Source organism: Acipenser ruthenus, chromosome 34, assembly GCF_902713425.1.
Source record: "Acipenser ruthenus chromosome 34, fAciRut3.2 maternal haplotype, whole genome shotgun sequence".
NCBI lineage: Eukaryota > Metazoa > Chordata > Actinopteri > Acipenseriformes > Acipenseridae > Acipenser > Acipenser ruthenus.
The window spans coordinates 12848843-12868016 of NC_081222.1; the positions used below are offsets into that span (position 1 = coordinate 12848843).

The following is a 19174-nucleotide window of genomic DNA, read 5'->3' on the forward strand; positions in this document are numbered from 1 at the left end:
GACAGCTGTGCACGTTAATAATTCATCTGTTGAGTGGCTTTTTATTGTATAGGAGATGGCGTCTCAGTTTGAGAGGTTCTGGAGGGCTGTGTGTCACCCAACGTGTGAACTAATTATAAATCACACAAAGGAAGAATGTAGGCCCGAATGAAAACAAAAAAAAAATAATAATTAAAAAAAAAAGTTATTTATATTTTTATTTAGCTTTAGAATTGAGAACGAGTACTATTTTTTTTTAAAGCGGTTTCACTTTTATTTTAGCCGAGGGAAGCAAAAACTGAAATGGAAACAAATGGAAAAAATGAAGAAAAACAAAAAGATCCGCGCGACCCCTCCTTAAATGTTGTTTTTTTTTTGTCCCCAGAACACTTTCTAAAGAGGCACATTGGATAAAAAGCCGATATTTTAAAGGGCTCGTGAGGTGACAATATTCTTAAACTTGTAAACATTACATTTAATAAGGGAGGCGTCCAGTCCAAGCTGTTTGACACAGCTTTAAATAGTGTGAGCGAGCTTTTTCTAACTCCCCCACAGCTCCACTCTGTCGGGAGTTTCCTCTAAAAGGACCCATTGGGCGTGTCGGCGGAATAACTGCTGTTGCGCTGCTTGCCAGCTTCAGTGCGCTGAGAGAGAGGCGGAGAGACGCAACCAGCCAGGGATATTACTGGAAATCCGTGTCTTAGACAGAGCCGCTATTGTGAGCCTTATTATCACACGGGGAGAGTCCTCCGTTATATTGGACTGTATGCGGGTTAGTGGTATACTGCGCCGAAGAGAAGGTGCCAGGTGAATGGTGTATTGGAGTTATTGAAAGCAGCTTTTTCTTGATTTGGAGAATACGGGAATTGTTCGTGTTTTTTGCTGAAAAGGGCTGGTGGGGGTGCGGCTGACTCTTCAGCGCTGTGGTTTTTGGGCGCACGGGGATTTCTGCAGTCATGCAGGCAAGCTGCCGACTTCTGCTGCTGGGTAAGTTCTAAAAGTATTTACTCAAACAACTGTGTGTGTGCGTGTTCGTGTGTTACACTGACGCTGCCTGGCAGGAATGAAACTGGACAGCTGGCATAAGTTTGTCAAACCTCAGGAGCCGCGCTGGACCCGCATATCCCATACAAACTGTAGCGCGCCACAGCCAGCCACGGATGTTGAAAGTTTGACTTGCAATGTGTCTTCATTGTTTTACAATCTGAACAAATCGCAACATGCCTGACCCATGGAAACAGACAACTTGGTTACCGTCACGTTCATAGCGATCATATTTATCAGTCATAGAAATGACTGAATTACTGGGATCCTTTAAGACCCGACTTGACAAAGTTCTGAGATCAATCAGCTACTAGGTTAGATGGTCGGCCAGTGGCCTCCTCTTGTTTGTAACTTTTCATATGTTCGTATCGGTGCAGTATTGTGGGTTCAAAATGAATTGAGCGGATGCCGTAGAGACTGGCACAAGACTGATGTAATGCAGGAGTCAGGGACAATAGAACGCCCGCGCTCACTGCCTCTGGTTAAAATCATTTGCAACGCAGGGATTTTGGTAATACCACTTAAGCAGACGGGATTATCCGTCCCCGATGGCTTTACGACGGAAAGGCTATATGCAGTTTATTTTAGGGGTTACTAGGGGACTATGCAAAACCTGACAGACATTTCACAAAGTAATATAAACCATGGAAAGACGGAACAGAAAACGCGCCAGTCAGTTGAACGAAATTAGGGAGTTGATATTCATTTTAATAGCTTTGAGTGTTTTAGAATTTTTCTTAAACATTTTAACATTGTCAGAAATAAGTAGGCAAAAACACAGCTGGAGGGTTTTAAAGGGCAGGACGTGTGCAGTGTCAGGTTATTCACTTCATATTTACTTTATTTAGGGCAGCAGTGTGGATTAGAGGTTAGGGGCTCTGGACTCTAGGGGCTCTGGAGGGTCGTGGGTTCAATCCCAGGTGGGGGACACTGCTGCTGTACCCTTGAGCAAGGTACTTTACCTCGATTGCTCCAGTAAAAACCCAACTGTATAAATGGGGAATTGTATGTAAAAAATAATGTGTAAAAAAATAATGTAATTGTATGTAAAAATAATGTGATATCTTGTAACAATTGTAAGTCGCCCTGGATAAGGGTGTCTGCTAATAAATAAATAATAATAACACTACAAAAGTTTTTTTCAGGTACACATCAGTGCTCAACTGCAGTCTTGTGCTCAGTAACGTTGCATTGTAACAAAGTGTCTCCAGCTCTCACAGAAGATGCAATGCATTTTCTTCATGCTAGGTCTGTTTAGAAACATGATGGCATTTCAGCATTTAGAACAGTTGTGGTCAGAGTACGGTTCTGTATATACTGTGGTCAGTCGTTGATCTGCACCCTGTATATACTGTGGTCAGTCGTTGATCTGCACCCTGTATATACTGTGGTCAGTCGTTGATCTGCACCCTGTATATACTGTGGTCAGTCGTTGATCTGCACCCTGTATATACTGTGGTCAGTCGTTGATCTGCTCCCTGTATATACTGTGGTCAGTCGTTGATCTGCTCCCTGTGTATACTGTGGTCAGTCGTTGATCTGCACCCTGTGTATACTGTGGTCAGTCGTTGATCTGCACCCTGTGTATACTGTGGTCAGTCGTTGATCTGCTCCCTGTATATACTGTGGTCAGTCGTTGATCTGCTCCCTGTATATACTGTGGTCAGTCGTTGATCTGCACCCTGTATATACTGTGGTCAGTTGTTGATCTGCACCCTGTGTATACTGTGGTCAGTCGTTGATCTGCTCCCTGTGTATACTGTGGTCAGTCGTTGATCTGCTCCCTGTATATACTGTGGTCAGTCGTTGATCTGCTCCCTGTATATACTGTGGTCAGTCGTTGATCTGCACCCTGTGTATACTGTGGTCAGTCGTTGATCTGCTCCCTGTATATACTGTGGTCAGTCGTTGATCTGCACCCTGTGTATACTGTGGTCAGTCGTTGATCTGCACCCTGTATATACTGTGGTCAGTCGTTGATCTGCACCCTGTGTATACTGTGGTCAGTCGTTGATCTGCACCCTGTATATACTGTGGTCAGTCGTTGATCTGCACCCTGTATATACTGTGGTCAGTCGTTGATCTGCACCCTGTGTATACTGTGGTCAGTCGTTGATCTGCACCCTGTGTATACTGTGGTCAGTCGTTGATCTGCACCCTGTGTATACTGTGGTCAGTCGTTGATCTGCTCCCTGTATATACTGTGGTCAGTCGTTGATCTGCACCCTGTGTATACTGTGGTCAGTTGATCTGCACCCTGTATTGTAGATGCTGCTGTCACTGCTTGCCCTGTTTAAACAGTAACGTCGTGGGATGAAGTCAGTGATTACTGTTTTGAATTCTTTGCAGGTATTTGCATTGTCGCAGCCTGGGATCAGGTGGCGTGTTCAAGTAAGTCTTCGTCTCTTATTAGTGGGTCATGTGATGGTAACCTGCTGAATAATGTCACGTTACCATATTGACTTACACACCGCTTTGTAGTTTTTCATCTACTTAACGAAAAACTGACAAAAATGGGAAAAAAATGGACATGTGATTACATAATGTTAAATAAAAGATCTAAATTCTTATTTTTTTAAAATTCTGTCTCATTCCTAAAATTGTAGAGAGATGCAACACTTGTGTCTGTAGCTGTGTGGGCCGGCGTGTGTTTGTGCATTTCAGAATTGATGTTTTAATTCTTCAGATTCTTCAGGTAGAAATGAGTGTGCTGATCCCGTAGCCGTGTGTCCTGAAAATTCAACGTGCTTCGATACACTGGAGAGTTTCTACTGTCAGTGCGTGCCAGGGTACAGATCAACAGGGAAACACAATTTTACAGATACAGATAAAGACACATTCTGTAAAGGTAAGAGCACTGGAATCTGGAATCACAACTACCAACAAGTTGTTATTATTATTATTATTATTATTATTATTATTATTATTATTATTATCGGGTTGATTTGTGCCAGATCCGGTACCTGTGTGTCTGGCAGGCGAGAATTATATACAGTTTTCAAAAGTGTTGAAAAATAAAACATAATATCAATCAATATACATAACATAAAATCAAATCAAACTCTTTCCTGTTCCATGAATTGACTGATGAAAATGTGCTGTAACGATATGTAGCAAAACCCTAAAAACCGTAGCGCTCGCGCTCCTCAGATTAGTCTCAGATTCGCTCTCCCTCTTCCTTAATGAGAAGATCCGCTACCTTTTTGTTTACAAATTTAAAACATGTTATACATTTATAAGTGTTGTACTTTGTCATCGTCGCATTTTTCAAAAGCAGACTGAAAAATCAAATCACACAAAGGCACGTGTGTTTTGAATGAGAGCGTGCTGTGAATCTGCACCATCTCTACCCCACGTGAACCAGAAAAAGAGTTTGTGTGACTCAGATCTTTAAATGTATTCATTTCACACAACTACTGCTTCCAGCAATGTCACGCTTTGACGAGATCTCTCGTCGTTGGGTAATATGAAAATACTAAAATGATGAGAACTCACTTCACAGGGCTTTGAAAAAAGAATGTTTTCTTCCTCTTGTTTTTCTGTAGAAATAAATGAGTGTAGAGATAACAGCACCCTCTGTGGCCAGAACGCTTGGTGTCAAAACACAATTGGAAACTACAGCTGCTCCTGCAAGGCAGGCTTCAGGTCCAGTTCTGGGCAGGAGAACTTCATGGCCGGACAAAGCAACTGTACAGGTACTGGGGTAGATTGTTATGCATACAGATTCCACCCAGGTTTGGACAAATCCTTTAATCTACACAATATATTGAAACATTTATAAATTGGATACCTTTTATTCGTTACAGCCGCATTCCCTCTATAGGATGTTAGGCAGTGTAGACCGATGGTCCTCAGAAAACAGAGGCTCTTGAGTGACAAGGAATCATCCAACTCCACCCTCCAAACGAGCCAAGCGAATTTTCTACTCCGATTCCCAGTCAAAGATACATCTTAGTGAAACTACACCATCTGTTCTGTTCCCAATACCTCTAGACTCAACACAGGATACAGTATTGCTATAGGCTAACTGTATTATAAAATAGAGCAAAGGAGAGCCTGTGTTCTGATTCTTTGAGTCAAACTCCCCTGACAGTGTACCACGAGAAACACAAGCATAAGGAACAAATACATAGACAGCGTTCATGTGTGTAACTTCTAGTAAACAGATCTGCATGGAGATATTGATAAGAGGGGGCGAATCACAGCAAGCAAGCAAGTATAGTCTCTAACTTCACAGGACTGCCTTAATCCACTTAATGTGGATCTTTTTTTTTGACCGCAAGGGTCTGCTTTAGTCTGCTGCGGTTGGTACTAAACTTGATCTAGTTTAACTGAGGATCTCAGTGAGTTAATGAGCATTTGTCACGCTGCAATGGTTCTAACGTTAGCCCCAGCAGGTGCATCAGACTTAATCCATCTGTTGGGCACATCAGTTAGAATAAATGAGGTTGCTGCAATTGACCCAATAGATGTAGGTTACAAAACAAAAATAGAAATAAAATAAAATAATCTATTGGAGAGAGGCTTTCTAAAATGCGTTTTATACATTTAAAAGGGTTGTACTTTGTCATCGTCGCATTTTTCAAAAGCAGACTGATAAATCAAATCACACAAAGGCACGTGTGTTTTGAATGAGAGTGTGCTGTGAATCTGCACCATCTCTACCCCACGTGAACCAAAAAAAAGAGTTTGTGTGCCTCAGATCTTTAAATGTATTCATTTCACACAACTACTGCTTCCAGCAATGTCACGCTTTGACGAGATCTCTCGTCGTTGGATAATATGAAAATACTAAAATGATGAGAACTCGCTTCACGGGGCTTTGAAAAAAGAATGTTTTCTTCCTCTCGTTTTTCTGTAGATATAAATGAGTGTGAAGAGAACAGCGCCCTCTGTGGCCGGAATGCTTGGTGTCGGAACACAATTGGAAGCTACAGCTGCTCCTGCAAGGCAGGCTTCAGGTCCAGTTCTGGGCAGGAGAACTTCACGGCCGGACAAAGCAACTGTACAGGTACTGGGGTAGATTGTTATGCATACAGATTCCACCCAGGTTTGGACAAACCATTTAACCTCTTACATCGCCCTGTCCTGCGGGCGGAACATGGTACTGCAATTACACATCATATATCATAAATCATCTGTAATATTACTACAAAAGCAAAAGAGCAAAAAAAGCTGACAATATCAGAAATGTTGTTTTCCTACCGTCAAACAGCGAAGGAATTTTCTGAATCCGTCATTTCACCGCTGAGATATCCCCGTCTCAATGTGTCGAGTCCATCACAGTTCAAAACAACTCTGATCGAGTAGCTGTGCGTTTCGCTCCTCTGGCCTTACAACAGTCTGTTTGATGGTGAAGTCTCCCTGATCACGTTGTAGGGGAGGTCACAAGCTTCCCAGTCATACCTCGACTTTGTTTGTAGCCTAATCCACTGAAGAGTAATCGATGTGCGCAAGTACACAGAGCCACATGTATTGCAATGGAGAGCGCAGCATTGCGCACAGCGGATCTAGGTTTCTTCCCATTTTCTGATCATTTTTCAATTTGTAAAATTTGTAGAATTGAACGAAATGGTGAGCAGTGTTCTAAAGCATCCCGAAAGAATGGATAAGAATGAATAATGGATGAGGAGACGGATAGGAATGAAAGTGACAGCGAAAATGATCAACTTTCTGAGTTTTGGAGAACGCTGATTCAGCCACATTCCCTCTATAGGATGTTGGGCAGTGTAGACCGGTGGCCCTCAGAAAGCAGAGGCTCTTGAGTGACGAGGAATCCTCCAACTCCACCCTCCAAACGAGCAAAGCAAACTTTCTACTCTGATTCCTAGGCCCCCGCCCCCACCGCACCCGCCCAAAAATATAGTAATATAAAAGAAAATACTGAACTAGTCTCAAGACTTCTTCAATTGTTAAATAAAGCTTGCTACTTCTGCAATTGCAATCTGTTACGTCACCATGTATTATAACAAATAATACACACCCAAACTGTTCAAATAACACTGTCGTGTTACCAGAAAACATCTCTAGAAACGCAGCCTCATTGTGCACAGCTGGATTTGCATTATTCCTTATATTATTATTATTAATAATAATAATGACATGCAGGGGTGGCTGAATACAGTTTGAATTTGTCTCTCTTAACTGGGGTATCCAAAATCCTTGATTTGCCATTCAAATTACACTTCAGTTGTACAGTACTAACGTTAGCCCAAGCAAGTGGACCAAACTCACTTAACCCCCCTGTTAGGCATGTCACTGAGAATACATTAGGCTGCTGTAGTTGACCCCACAGCTCTGGCCAGAATGTTTGCATTCCCTAGGATTGAGACATAATTTAAAAAAAAAAACCCCAAAACAAAAAAACTATATGAACATAATATAAATCTTTTATTTCACATCATGTAATCAAAGAAACTACAAAATGATATCGCAAAAGTGTACCGGAAGCCGTACTAGTAGTACGTATAGGTTAGAGTTAGAAATGTCACATTTTTTAATGTGTCCGTTTTTTGATGAGTACCTGGAAGACTACACAGGGGTGTGTAATTCAATATGTTAAGGTGCCATGATTCAACAGGTTTCATTCGGCTTTCTAAAGCAAAATGAGTTCATTCTGTAGGGTGATGCAAAACGTTTGGCCAGAGCTGTAGCTTCAAAGGCATTTAACTGTGCAGTGCGTTTCCTCAGGAAGCCTCCGCTGTGTCCCGGTAGACGTGCAGCGCTAGTTAACGCTGGCGTTTGTATCTTTTCAGATACCGATGAGTGTGTGTCTGCTTGTGGTCAGAATGGAACCTGCATTAACACTGAAGGCAGCTTCAATTGTACCTGTTTCCAAGGGTTCAGTTACCGTAAGAACGTAAGCATGTGTGAAGGTGAGAGCTCTACCTGGAAGAGAGACTGATGGACTACGATACTTGCATTACAAAGCAGTGTTTAACATGGTGTTCTGGTCTCTTAAATTGAGTTTGGTTTGATGTGGGACTAGGTGTCAGCCTCTTACAAAACCCATCTTGCTGTCCAGAAAGACAAGCGAACTGAGAAGCCTTGCCAGAGCATCACTGCATGTCCCAATATCTCAGTGTTACTCAACAAAGTACCAAACGGCAACAACCCAGCTAAAGCTAGCATGTGGAGCTGTGTGACACCACCCCCTTGGTCTCAGTCACTGGTTCTGTTGTTTTGTTTCAAAAGTGTTGCATCATCCCCCTATAGAATGAACTCATCTGGCTTCATAAAGTCTGATGAAACCTGCTGAATAATATTACGTTAACACATTGAATTGCACATCGCTTTGTAGTTTCCCATAAAATTTGAAAATCTAAGATACTGCTGGACTACTGTTATCGCTTCCTGTAGACTTTTGCGATATCATTTTGTAGTTTCGTTGATTACATGATGTTAAATAAAAGATCTCAATCCTAAAATTCTAGGTGATGCAAAACTTTTGGCCACAGCTGTAGTTTAAAGCCATGATTAGGACTTGAATCCTGGATTAACAGAGGTCATGTTTTCTTTCAGACATTGACGAGTGCTCAGAAACACCCCATATCTGTTCTCCTGTTAATTGTACCAACAAGATGGGGGGCTACCAGTGCCTGTGCGAAACTGGAACCTTCCCCAGTACTGGAATCAAATGGGTCCCCAATTTCTCAAAGTGCATTGGTAGGTATTAATAAGGGACAGGACTTCAAACCCTTATTGTGGCACATGATCCTCAGGCAGACACGTACAGTAACGTAACGTGAACATGTATCGGAACACCTCAAGATTGGTCATTTATTGACAAAAAAACAAAAAAAAAACAACGGTTCATTTATTACAGAAATGATTCATTTTTGGAAACTCATCTTAAATTCAAAACTAAAAACACAGCGATGTCTGAAAGTGTCTTCAATGCTGATATTTAGTCTGGCCACCTTTGGCATTAGTAACAGCTTGGCATCTTTTTGTCATTGTGTCTGTACTTTTCTCAAAATCTGTTAAGCAAAGCGGTGGTTCTGGCAGCGAACTCACTGTAACCTTCGATCAAATCACATAAACATCAAGATTATTTAAGCGCTTCCAATACCAGATCAATCGTCAGTCGAATAGCTAGTATCTATTTGTCCTTCAATAAACAACACGTCCAGTGATCAGCAAGGAAGGGATTTATATCTTCCCTTAATCCATTATGTCCCGGCTGTGCACCAGAGCTTGCCTCCTCCTCCTCAGCCTCCTCCTCCTCAGCCTCCTCCTTCTCAGCCTCCCCAGCCTCTCCCTCCCCAGCCTCCTCCTCCCCAGCATCCTCAGCCTCCTCCTTCTCAGCCTCCTCCTCCTCCCCAGCATCCTCCTCCTCAGCCTCATCCTCCTGCTCCTCAGCAGCCTCCTCAGCCTTCTCCTCCCCAGCCTCCTCCTACTCCTCCTCGGCATATTCCTCCCCACCTCCCCAGCCTCCTCCCCAGCCTCCTCCCCAGCCTCCACTTGCTTTTTGGCTTTGTCTAACACTTTATTCTGTTACTGTTTCAGAGCTGAGTTGTTCTGAAGGCCCTGCTGAAAATGAGGTATGTTTTTAAAAAAAACAAAAAACACGCTCTTCCAATACCTTGTACAAGGATGGAGAGAAGACCGATTGCACAGCACTTAGCTTGATTAGCCACAATGTGTAGAGGTAACAAGCTCAGGTGTGTCTTATTAAACTCATAGTAAAACCAGGAATGGATCAAACTGCTGTGCAATGGGAGTCTTCTTTCCATCCCTGTTGAGTCCAAATGCATGTGCCATAGAGTAAAAAAACTTCTAAATGTTGTGCACACGCACCCCTGCATGAACACGCACCCCTGCAGAAACATTGCGCCAATCTTGCAGACAGGGCTTGCATTCCACAGCTGAAAAACAATGTCTTCTCTATTTTAGTCATCAGCTCCCTTGGGAAAAATCCAGAGAATACTGAGAGAAACGTGTTTACAGCAAAGTGACCAGGGATCCCCTGATGGCAAACAATTTTTACAGGTACAGATTTGTGTTTTTTTTTCTTAAACTATAGGACCATAACTCAGAGTAGAGAGATGACACGATGGATGCTGAAGTCTTGCTCAGCTCTCCTCTCAGGGTAGAGAGATGACACGATGGATGCTGAAGTCTTGCTCAGCTCTCCTCTCAGGGTAGAGAGATGACACGATGGATGCTGAAGTCTTGCTCAGCTCTCCTCTCAGGGTAGAGAGATGACACGATGGATGCTGAAGTCTTGCTCAGCTCTCCTCTCAGGGTAGAGAGATGACACGATGGATGCTGAAGTCTTGCTCAGCTCTCCTCTCAGGGTAGAGAGATGACACGATGGATGCTGAAGTCTTGCTCAGCTCTCCTCTCAGGGTAGAGAGATGACACGATGGATGCTGAAGTCTTGCTCAGCTCTCCTCTCATGCGTTGGTTCCTCTCCCAAGCAGGATCTTCTCAGGATCACTGACCTGCTGCTCGCTGGTCCTCTGCACAAGGCCAAGATCTCCAAGTTCTTTCAGATTGTGGAGGACGCGGTCATGAGGGCCGCGTTGTTGCTGGATAAAGAACAAACCCAAATAAACGGAACAGCGTTAGGTACAGGACCCTCCTCCTCACTGAGCACGGAGCACTCACCTATATATATATATATATATATATATATATATATATATTGTATGTAGTTATCATTGTGGCTCTTTTACCCAAAACATTTTGACAGCTCTGCCTTGTTATTTTCATACATCTATGTCTTTCATATATATGTGTGCATGTGTGTATATATATCGGTATGTTTATCATGCCTTTGCCAAGGGAAAGTAAAGAAAACAAACTATATCCAAAGCCTATATACCTCCACTGTTTGTTTTCAAACACACTTTCCCTATGTAGCTATAGAGATACAGATATACTGATATATTGTAATGAAGAGAACGTGCCCCCCCCTTCTTGCAGGAGTAGAGATCCGGCTTTCCCGCTTCACTGCGTCACCCCAAGGTCCAGTCACCCTGGGGTCAGGAAACGTGACTCTGAGCACTGACTGGAGCACAGTGGCAGGGGAGAACAGCTCAGGTAATTCTCTCCCCTCTGCCTCGGTCTCACTTTTAACAGACACACACACACAAAAAAAAAAAAACTATATGAACATGATTTAGATATTTTATTTAACATCATGTAATCAAAGAAACTACAACATGAGATCGCAAAAGTCTACCGGAAGCCACAACAGTAGTTCAGCATGTAACTATCACTGACACTGTTATCTGCTCCGATATTGAATTGTATATGGAAGACTATAAAGCAGTGTGTAATTCAATATGTGAACATTATTCAGCAGGTTTCATTCCAGTTTATAAAGCAACATTAGTTCATTCTCTCGGGTGATGCTAACCCTTTGGCTGTAACTGTAAGTTGACAGATCAGCTCATGATTCAGAATCGAGCGATCACATGCTCCAGTTCTGACATTCGATGCGTGTTTTGCTGAGAAGTGTCGCCCTTGTGTTTTTCAGGCTTTGCCGCGTCCGCTCTCATCTCCTATTACAACCTGGAGAAATCCCTGAACCACTCCTTCGATGAAGACGCCCTGGCGCGAGAGAACCACACCCTCACCTCCGTGCAGCTCAACTCCAAGGTCGTGAGCGCAGCAATCAGCAACGCCGTGCCAGAGCGGCTCTCCATCCCTGTGGACTTCACCTTCTCACACCTGCAGGTCAGCCCTGAGCGCTCGGGCAACTGGGACCCAACAGGGGCTTCATGCCCCTGGAATCGTATTGACCATTGCTGTTGCTCGAGTCGCTTTGCACTGCTGTTTGTAAAGGATTTTAAATGATTCTGAATTCACCTCTGCTCTGTGGTGTCATCACATCCTGTGCTGTAGGTCAGTTTTACTCCGGCGGTGTCTATCGGATTGTGTGGGCTCCCTGTAGTTCAGTAGCCGCAGATGAAAGCGACAAGCTGCATGTTGACAGGCCCTTCCACTCAAAGTGCTTCCCTTCTCATTGCTTCTGCACAGCTGAACGACAGCAGCCACGCAGCCGTGTGTGTTTACTGGAAGAACGACAGCTCTGGAGGCTCCTGGTCCAAAGACGGCTGTGAAACTGTCGGTGCCAATCGGACCCACACCGTTTGCCGCTGCTACCACCTGAGCAGCTTCGCCGTGCTCATGGCTCTGTACGAGATCCAGGTATTCAACCAGCACCAGAAAACACTGACGCACGCTGCCTGAGGTACACAACCCAACACAGTACAGTACAACAGAATACAATACAACACAGTACAGTACAATACAGTACAACATAATACAATACAGTATAGTACAATACAATACAATACAGTACATTCAACCTTTATGAAGCTACATTAGTTCATTCTATTGGGAGATCCCCAAGTCTTTGGGAATGTGTGAGTTGCAGGACCCAGGAGGGAGTGCAGTGTGCAGTGTGTGTGTTTGTTAACCCTGCTCCCTGGAGGGAGTGCAGTGTGCAGTGTGTGTGTTTGTTAACCCTGCTCCCTGGAGGGAGTGCAGTGTGCAGTGTGTGTGTGTGTGTGTGTGTTAACCCTGCTCCCTGGAGGGAGTGCAGTGTGCAGTGTGTGTGTGTGTGTTAACCCTGCTCCCTGGAGAGTGTGCAGTGTATGTGTTTGTTAACCCTGCTCCCTGGAGGGAGTGCAGTGTGTGTTTGTTAACCCTGCTCCCAGGAGGGAGTGCAGTGTGTGTTTGTTAACCCTGCTCCCCTCCTCCTCCCCCCCCCCCCTCTCTCTCAGGACACATTTGAGCTGCAGCTGATCACCTGGGTGGGGCTGGGTCTGTCTCTGATCTGCCTGATCCTCAGCATCCTGACCTTCAGCTGCTGCCGCTCTGTCAAGGGAACTCGCAGCACCATTCACCTGCACCTGTGCATCAGCCTCTTCATAGCAGACCTGGTTTTCCTGGCAGGAATCAGCAGCACCAGCAACAAGGTACTGCCAGGGATCCAGAGATCCGCCCATCTGTAACATACTGCCAGGGATCAGCTATACACTGTGCTAGAGCACCCTCTATCTGTAACATACTGCCAGGGATCAGCTATACACTGTGCTAGAGCGCCCTCTATCTGTAACATACTGCCAGGGATCAGCTATACACTGTGCTAGAGCGCCCTCTATCTGTAACATACTGCCAGGGATCAGCTATACACTGTGCTAGAGCGCCCTCTATCTGTAACATACTGCAGGGATCAGCTATACATTGTGCTAGAGCGCCCTCTATCTGTAACATACTGTCTGATCAGCTATACATTGTGCTAGAGCGCCCTCTATCTGTGTCTCTGCTCCTCTCTCTCAGAGTGGTGACGGGGTGTGTCTCTGCTCCTCTCTCTCAGAGTGGTGACGGGGTGTGTCTCTGCTCCTCTCAGAGTGGTGACGGGGTGTGTCTCTGCTCCTCTCTCTCAGAGTGGTGACGGGGTGTGTCTCTGCTCCTCTCTGAGTGGTGACGGGGTGTGTCTCTGCTCCTCTCTGAGTGGTGACGGGGTGTGTCTCTGCTCCTCTCTCTCTGAGTGGTGACGGGGTGTGTCTCTGCTCCTCTCTCTCAGAGTGGTGACGGGGTGTGTCTCTGCTCCTCTCTCTCTGAGTGGTGACGGGGTGTGTCTCTGCTCCTCTCTCTCTGAGTGGTGACGGGGTGTGTCTCTGCTCCTCTCTCTCTGAGTGGTGACGGGGTGTGTCTCTGCTCCTCTCTCTCAGAGTGGTGACGGGGTGTGTCTCTGCTCCTCTCTCTCTGAGTGGTGACGGGGTGTGTCTCTGCTCCTCTCTCTCAGAGTGGTGACGGGGTGTGTCTCTGCTCCTCTCTCTCTGAGTGGTGACGGGGTGTGTCTCTGCTCCTCTCTCTCTGAGTGGTGACAGGGTGTGTCTCTGCTCCTCTCTCTGAGTGGTGACGGGGTGTGTCTCTGCTCCTCTCAGAGTGGTGACGGGGTGTGTCTCTGCTCCTCTCTCTCAGAGTGGTGACGGGGTGTGTCTCTGCTCCTCTCTCTCAGAGTGGTGACGGTGTGTCTCTGCTCCTCTCTCTCAGGGGGGCTGTGCTCTGGTTGCTGGCCTGCTTCACTTCTTCTTCCTGGCTGTGTTCACCTGGATGTGTCTGGAGGGGATCCAGCTGTACCGCATGGTGGTGACGGTGTTCAACGCCACGCTGCCCCGACGCTACATGTTCTTGTTCGGCTACGGCATCCCTGCGCTCATCGTGGGCATCTCTGCGGCAGCAAACAGACAGGGATACGGCACAGAGCGCTAGTGAGTATCTCTGTGCTGCACAGACGTGTTCTACAGCTCTGGACAAAAGTTTCGCATCACCCTAGAGAATGAACTAATGTTGCTTCATAAAGTCCAATGAAACCTGCTGAATGATGTTAGGTTTGCATTTTGAATTACACACCGCTTTGTAGTTTTCCATATACTTAATGAAAAAACTTAACAAATATTGAAACGTGACATTTTGGAATCTAACATGAAATAGTGACCTAGTATTACAGCTTCTGGTAGACTTTTGTGATTTAATTTTGTACTTTCTTTGATTTAAAAGACCTAAATTATAGTTATATATTATATAGTTTTTTTTTTTTTTTTTACTTATATCTCAATCCTAAAATTTATAGGTGATGCAAAACTGTTTTTTTCAGTTATGTTTCATTAAAGGTGTTTTCCCGTGAAAATGAACAACGCATTGTTTGAACCTGGAGCCATGTCTTTAACACATATCCATTTTACTTCATGTTTAAAAATACCATTCCTATAATAGTAGGGCTGCCATAAGACTCTGTGACAGTTTGGGACAGTCCAGGCTTTTCAACTCACACCCCAATGCATTCTGGTAAGTGTAGTCCTGCTGTGAAAGGTACCTGAGACAGGTGAAACGTACCAGAATGCATTGCGATGTGAGTTGAAAATCCTGGACTGTCCCAAGCTGTCTTAGTGCTCCACGGAGGCTACCTGGGTAGCTGATAATCTTTAGTACTGGACAATCCTCACAGTCTAGACCAGTATTAACCCCACCTATCTCTCTCTCTCTCTCTGCCTCATTGCAGCTGCTGGCTATCTCTTGATAATGGTTTCATATGGAGCTTCTTTGGCCCAGTCTGTGTGATTATACTGGTGAGTACCCCGGACTGATCCCACCTTATCCAGGGGAGCCAAATGATGACCAGCACAGGCAACGCTGTACATCCCAACCTGCACTGAAGCATTCAGAGACTGGCTGGAAATGAGTCTCTCCACAAAGCCAGCAACTCTGCTTCACGTGTGCATTCCCCTTTTAAATCAATAAATACAATGATAATGACTGTCATCATTTTAAATGTGAATGTAACAGAATCCAGTGCTAAACTGCATAACAGCAAACTGTCATAGCAAAACAGCATGTTTGCAATCTTATTAAATAGGTATAATACATTAGACACTGTTAAATAACTCATCTATTGCGATACACCCCCAGATTTAACTGTGTGTCCTTATCCCTGTTTTTCCCAGTTTAACATCTTGTTTTTCGTGATCACGATTTGGAAACTAGCTGAGAAGTTCAGCAGTGTGAACCCTGACCTGTCGACCCTGAAGAAAATCCAGTAAGTGAACATCGTCTCCTCCTCCTGTCCTTTGTGGGGATTGTGAATGAAGGGAAACGTGGAGTTAACTCTTTTGTTCCGCTATCATTCTACAGCTGTGACCAAAAGCTGTGCCTCACCTAGAATTGAGAGAGTCATTCAAAAAAATAAAACTCTCTGAAAATATATTTTATTAAACATCATGTAATCAAAGAAACTACAAAATGATATTGCAAAAAAAAGTCTACCGGAATTCATAATAGTAGTACAGTATGTCATGTTAGATTTCGAAATGTCACATTTTTCAATTTGTCAGTTTTTTCGTTAAGCAGATGGAAAGCTACAAAGCGGTGTGTAATTCAATATGTTCACATTATTCAGCAGGTTTCACTGGACTTTATGAGGCACAATTAGTTACGTAGGGTGATGCAACACTTTAGGTCACAGCTGTATATTGAACGTTGTTGTTTCGATACAGTGTGTGCCGCTGGTACAATCCCCAGTCTCTCCAGTAACGCTCCTGGTTTGTATTGGTTGTGCGCAGGGTGTTCACCAGCACTGCAGTGGCTCAGCTCTGTATCCTGGGTCTCATGTGGATATTTGGCTGCTTCCAGTTTGACTCGCGCAGCCTCGCCATGTCCTACATCTTCACTGTGCTCAACAGCTTCCAGGGAGTCTTCATCTTCATCATGCACTGCCTGCTCTGCAAACAGGTGAGCTGGGAGCGCCGTCCAAACCTCTGTCTGCAGACTCAGTCTCTTCTAGTTTCACACTGATGAAGCCATGAGCCCAAACCTCTGTCTGCAGACTCAGTCTCTTCTAGTTTCACACTGATGAAGGCATTAGCTAGTCTACTTGACTCATGATGTGTTGCACGCCCTGTCCAGGTCCGGGATGACTACAGGAACCTGCTCTCCACTGTGTGCAGCTCCAAGAAGTACTCTGAGTTCAGCAGCACCAGCCAGTCTGCCAGCTCACAGGTACACTGAGGGAGGGGTGGAGGAAGGGAGCCGGGCAGAGCAAGAGAGGGGTGGAGGAGGGGAGCGGGGGAAAGCAAGATGTTCAATTTCATAACTCCCACTGCATAACAGTTTGAACCATTCCTGGTTTTTACGATGAGTTTAATAAGACATACCTGAACTTGTCACCTGTACGCTCTGAGTCTAATCGAGCTTGTGTTAAAACCTGGAATGGGTAAAGCTGCTGTGCAGTAGGAGTCCCCTGGAGAGTGCTAGAGAGGGGATGCTGTTCCTCACTGCTCTGTGTCGTCCTGTAGGGGATGAAGAGCCAGCAAGACACGGGGGAGTCCCAGATGTAGAGGCTTCAGTTCCTGAGACGACTGTCTGCTGCTTCGCTCTGCTGTGAACACAAGAGGGCGCTAAAGCCACCTCTTTACAGATGCTGCTGGGATTACCCAAGGACGCTTTCCTGTCGCTGCTGACGCCCCTGGCCCCTAGGGGGCAACCTCGTCTCTCCTCTTGTCATTTGGAATGCTGTGATGCTGGATTCGACCAGGACTGGAGATTGAAGCTGGTTTGCTTCCACAGGACTGGTTTATCATGGATTCGTGGGGCTGCAGCAGATTCGCACACACAGTTGCTTGACTCCGCTGTTTGTGTACTTTTTTTTTTTTTAAAAGGGGAAGAGAAAAAAAAAACCCCAAAAGCTTTGCACATTTTTTTCTGGTTATTACTTTTTATATTTTTACACTTCCATAAAAAGCTATGTTTTTCAGAGCTGTATTATACATTCATTTTTTTATTTTTTTAAATTTTATATAACACAGTGTTCTTATGCTTCAGTTTGCTGTGGCTGCGAGGGCCTGTCTGAGTGACTGTGTGAAGCTGGTAAAGTTAAACTGGATCCACCCTACAGTGTGTTCCACAGACAGCAGCTTTATCCTACTAGAATAATGAATTATTCACATGGTACTGAATGGACTGGACCGGACTCTGTACAAGGTAGTTCATGTGTTCTCTTTGCAGGTGACACCGGAATCTCAAGCTGTGTATTAGTCCTAAAAATAGACTTTCTTTGACCTTCTTTCATTTCAGTAATTAGGGCCGTATATTTCAAACACAGCAACATAGAAACGCGCTGCTGCGTCCCAACACCTAACCACTTCCTTTGCTGTAGGTCAGGTACACTCCAGCGGTCGAAATGAAATCGGAGCATGTGTGAATAAGTACCAGGATGTTGCTGATTATAGATATTTTTTTACGTGCTGTTTAGCGTTTTACAGAAATCCTGCATTGCCCGAAATTAGAAATAAAGAGATAAGCTCAGAAGCAAAGATTCGAATGTGATGCTCATGCTGATAGAAAGCTGGATTGGAAAGCCTGGGTGCACATCTTTTAGAGTAAAGGAAAGGAGGAAGCGTACTGTTTGCCTGGAAGAGTGATACTCTTTGACCCACAGTACAGATTCCATGCCTTAGATTATCATTACAGGACACTTCCACAGGGCTCAGCGTCAATTAAAACATTCTCTCCTCTGCTTGGATATCGTTAAGAGAATGTGTTCTAACAGTATTAACAAAAGCTTTGTAAATGTGGAATTAATTAAAAAATAAGGGGGCTCCCGAGTGGCGCATCCAGTAAAGGCGCTCCACGTGGAGTGCAGGATGCGCTCTATAGTCAGGATGTCGCGAGTTCGAATCCAGGCTATTCCTTTTGCCGACCGTGGACGGGAGCTCCCAGGGGGCGGTGCACAATTGGCCGAGCGCCCTGGAGTGGCGGGTGGGCTTAGGTTGGCCAGGGTATCCTTGGCTCACCGCGCACCAGCGACCCCTGTAGTCTGGCCGGGCGCCTGCCTGTAAGCTGCCCAGAGCTGCGTTGTCCTCCGACGCTGTAGCTCTGAGGCGGCTGCACGGCGAGTCCGCAGTGTGAAAAAAAGCGGTCAGCTGACGGCACACGCTTCGGAGGACAGTGTGTGTTCGCCTTCACCCTCCCGAGTCAGCGCAGGGGTGGTAGCGGTGAGCTGAGCTTAAAAAATAATTGGTTAATTATTGGTTAACTTGCAGTGTACAGACAACAGATGTTAATACTTTTTCACAAGGATGATTCTTGAACGTTTGGTTATGACGTTCTGTTTATTTAAAATGTTTTCAGATTGTATAGGTGCTGTTAAGCTTGTTAATATGATTTTTTTTTAAATGTTTTAATACGTGCTTGTAAGATATGCGCGTGTGAATAAAAAATAAAAACCCCTAAATGTTCGTGATTGTGTTTGTTGTCAAATCCTGGGAGCCTGAAGCGAGGATTCTGCACAATGAAGAAAAGACCGACAAGAAAATGTCAAAGATCCGCTCAGAGCAGCAACTTACCAGCAGCTCAGTCCTGCTCCCCCTGAGCAGCTCAGAGCTGCAGAGCAGACCCCAGCAGTGACCCGAGTGAGGGGGGGGTGGGGGGGTGGAGTTACTTAAGTAACGCCTTACCAAGTTTCAAGCAGCAGTGTCTCAACACACATGCCAAAATGTTGCACGCTAAATTCTGACAGAAAAGGACAGTCGATTGAGGTGTCAAAGTTGTCTTCAGTCATGATTATCAAAAGCTATTAAAAAAAACAGCCGGCTCTGACGTTTTATTTTCCTCGAGTAGATCTCAGGACTGA

General features: G+C 44.8%; 1 protein-coding gene across 4 annotated transcripts; it reads left to right on the forward strand.

Moving 5' to 3' along the window:
* The first annotated feature begins 459 nt into the window (after positions 1–459).
* On the forward strand, positions 460–18792 carry LOC117409826 (adhesion G protein-coupled receptor E1). 4 transcript variants are annotated; one of them, XM_059007011.1, is made up of 20 exons: positions 463–966; positions 3373–3414; positions 3710–3871; positions 4569–4718; positions 5885–6034; positions 7779–7898; positions 8545–8688; positions 9532–9566; positions 9919–10014; positions 10449–10596; positions 10954–11070; positions 11510–11709; positions 12013–12183; positions 12762–12956; positions 14041–14258; positions 15050–15116; positions 15492–15583; positions 16107–16275; positions 16450–16542; positions 16839–18791. In XM_059007011.1, the coding sequence occupies exons 1-20, from the start codon at positions 936–938 to the stop codon at positions 16878–16880; spliced, it is 2442 nt and encodes an 813-aa protein (XP_058862994.1). In that variant the 5' UTR covers positions 463–935; the 3' UTR covers positions 16881–18791. The 4 variants fall into 4 exon arrangements, with proteins under 4 accessions (XP_058862996.1, XP_058862994.1, XP_058862997.1 ...); XM_059007013.1 differs by lacking the exon at positions 5885–6034 and having other exon boundaries at positions 460–966; positions 16839–18792; XM_059007012.1 differs by lacking the exon at positions 7779–7898 and having other exon boundaries at positions 471–966.
* The last annotated feature ends 382 nt before the right edge of the window (positions 18793–19174 follow it).